General features: G+C 33.4%; 1 protein-coding gene across 1 annotated transcript; it reads right to left on the minus strand.

Moving 5' to 3' along the window:
• Positions 1 to 418: 418 nt before the first annotated feature.
• On the minus strand, positions 419 to 1,751 carry TAAR1 (trace amine associated receptor 1). Its single transcript, XM_090280657.1, has one exon. It carries the CDS (start codon positions 1,749 to 1,751, stop codon positions 732 to 734), a length of 1,020 nt encoding a protein of 339 aa, XP_090136783.1. The 3' UTR covers positions 419 to 731.
• Positions 1,752 to 1,877: the final 126 nt, after the last annotated feature.

A 1,877-nucleotide genomic window follows, 5' to 3' on the forward strand; every position in this document is an offset into this window, starting at 1 on the left:
TAAAGGAATTAAAAATGCCTAAGTGGTCAACACTAGAGAAATGGTTAAAAAATATCTTTGTACATCCATACAATGCAATTTTATACAGTCACTAAAAATAATGTTTTTAAGAATTTCAACAATATAGTTCTTTCAGGGAGTGGGCTATAAGTGATATTTTTCTTTTTATGTTTCCGTGGTATTTTATTTTTATTTTTCTCTTTATTTTCCAAATTTTCTACAAGTATGAGAATCAAGAATACCTATCTTAAAAAGATGAAAATAAAAATATTTAAGAATTAGAATATGAACAGTAAAAACAAATTAAAAAATAAACATAAAAAGAATTAGAATACATATTAATAAGGATTTGTGATAAATAGCAAAATATATATAATTATTTAATAAGTAACATTTAAGTGTACTTTTAGTTGATTTTACAAAAAAAAAAAATTAAGCAAATGAATGACAGTCACTATAATTTGCATTTCCAAATGCAGCCCCATAGTTTCTACCACTGAACAATGGAGTGAAGGACCACTGTCAATTTCATGGCAATTCATGAAAGAGCAGGAAAAGTTTTTTTAATGTAGGACCATAAATTCTGAACTTGCAAAACTTCATATGTATAGTAAAAATGGCAAGGATCATATAATTGATAAAAGATTCTGCCATTGGTGCATGTGGTTGATTATGCTGTGTTCATGAATATAACCACCAGCTGTTTGGCAAAATAGTAAGGTATAATAATTCTATGGATTTGATTCTAAAAATAATTTATACCTAGATGAATCTTTTTGGAAAATTTTACCAAATAGAATCATCTTCAGTGCTCTCCTGAACCAGGGATAGAAAAATGCATACACCATTGGATTAAAAGTAGAGTTCAAGTAGCCAAACCAAATCAATGCATCATTCACAGTGAGTGGAATAGTATAGTTCAGGAAAGGATCTATGACCGTGCAGACAAAGAAAGGACACCAACATATTAGGAAAACTCCCATAACAATCCCTAAAGTCTTTGCAGCTTTTCTCTCTTTGCTTCGTGAAATTCCATTTTTCTCTTCCAATCCAATTTGAAGCTTCTGATTCAAATCATTAATTGATCTTGCCTGTCCTTTAGCTATAAAATATATTCTATAATAGACACACAACATAATAGATCCAGGTATATAAAAGGAAGTCATAAAGGCCAGTACCCCAGATGTTTTGCTAAAGAAGACAGAGCAACCCCCTAAGCGATGAATGTATTTGTAATACATCTGTTCAGCTCCTTTGAAGTTTAGCTCCAGAAAGATCATTCCAAATGCAAAAAGAGCAGGGATGCTCCAGCTAATGAATATCATCACAAAAATAACCAAGACACTGATCTTGGCTTTGTATCTCAATGGGTCACACACAGCATAGTAGCGGTCAATGGAAATAAAGGACAAATGGAAAATGGATGCTGAGCTCAGCATTATATCAATGCTGGTGTGAATTTTACAGAAGACTTCTCCAAAACACCAGCAGTGCTCAACAGATCTCACCATGCTATAAGGCATGACCAGGCATCCCAGCAAAAAGTCCACGGTGGCCATGGAATGAATGAGCCAATTAGTTGGGGTATGAAGTTGCTTGAAGTGTGTTATGGAAATAATAACTACCAGATTGCCAACCACTGTGGTCAGAATTATGAGCACCATTAAACTATACAGGGAGGCACGGACGTCATTCGACCAGCTGCTTTTCACACAGGAAATATTAATTATATTGTGGCAAAAGGACATCATTCCTGAGGGCTATCCAACAGTTTATTTTTTCCTTTGTGTGTTGATCTTTCTCCAAAATCCAAATCAGGTTACAGTTCCACCTTTTATTTCCATATATTTATCCCAGAAACCTAGAAGAAGAAAAAA

The sequence above is a fragment of the Furipterus horrens genome, unplaced genomic scaffold, assembly GCF_987537825.1.
Source record: "Furipterus horrens unplaced genomic scaffold, mFurHor1.1.pri manual_scaffold_6, whole genome shotgun sequence".
Lineage (NCBI taxonomy): Eukaryota > Metazoa > Chordata > Mammalia > Chiroptera > Furipteridae > Furipterus > Furipterus horrens.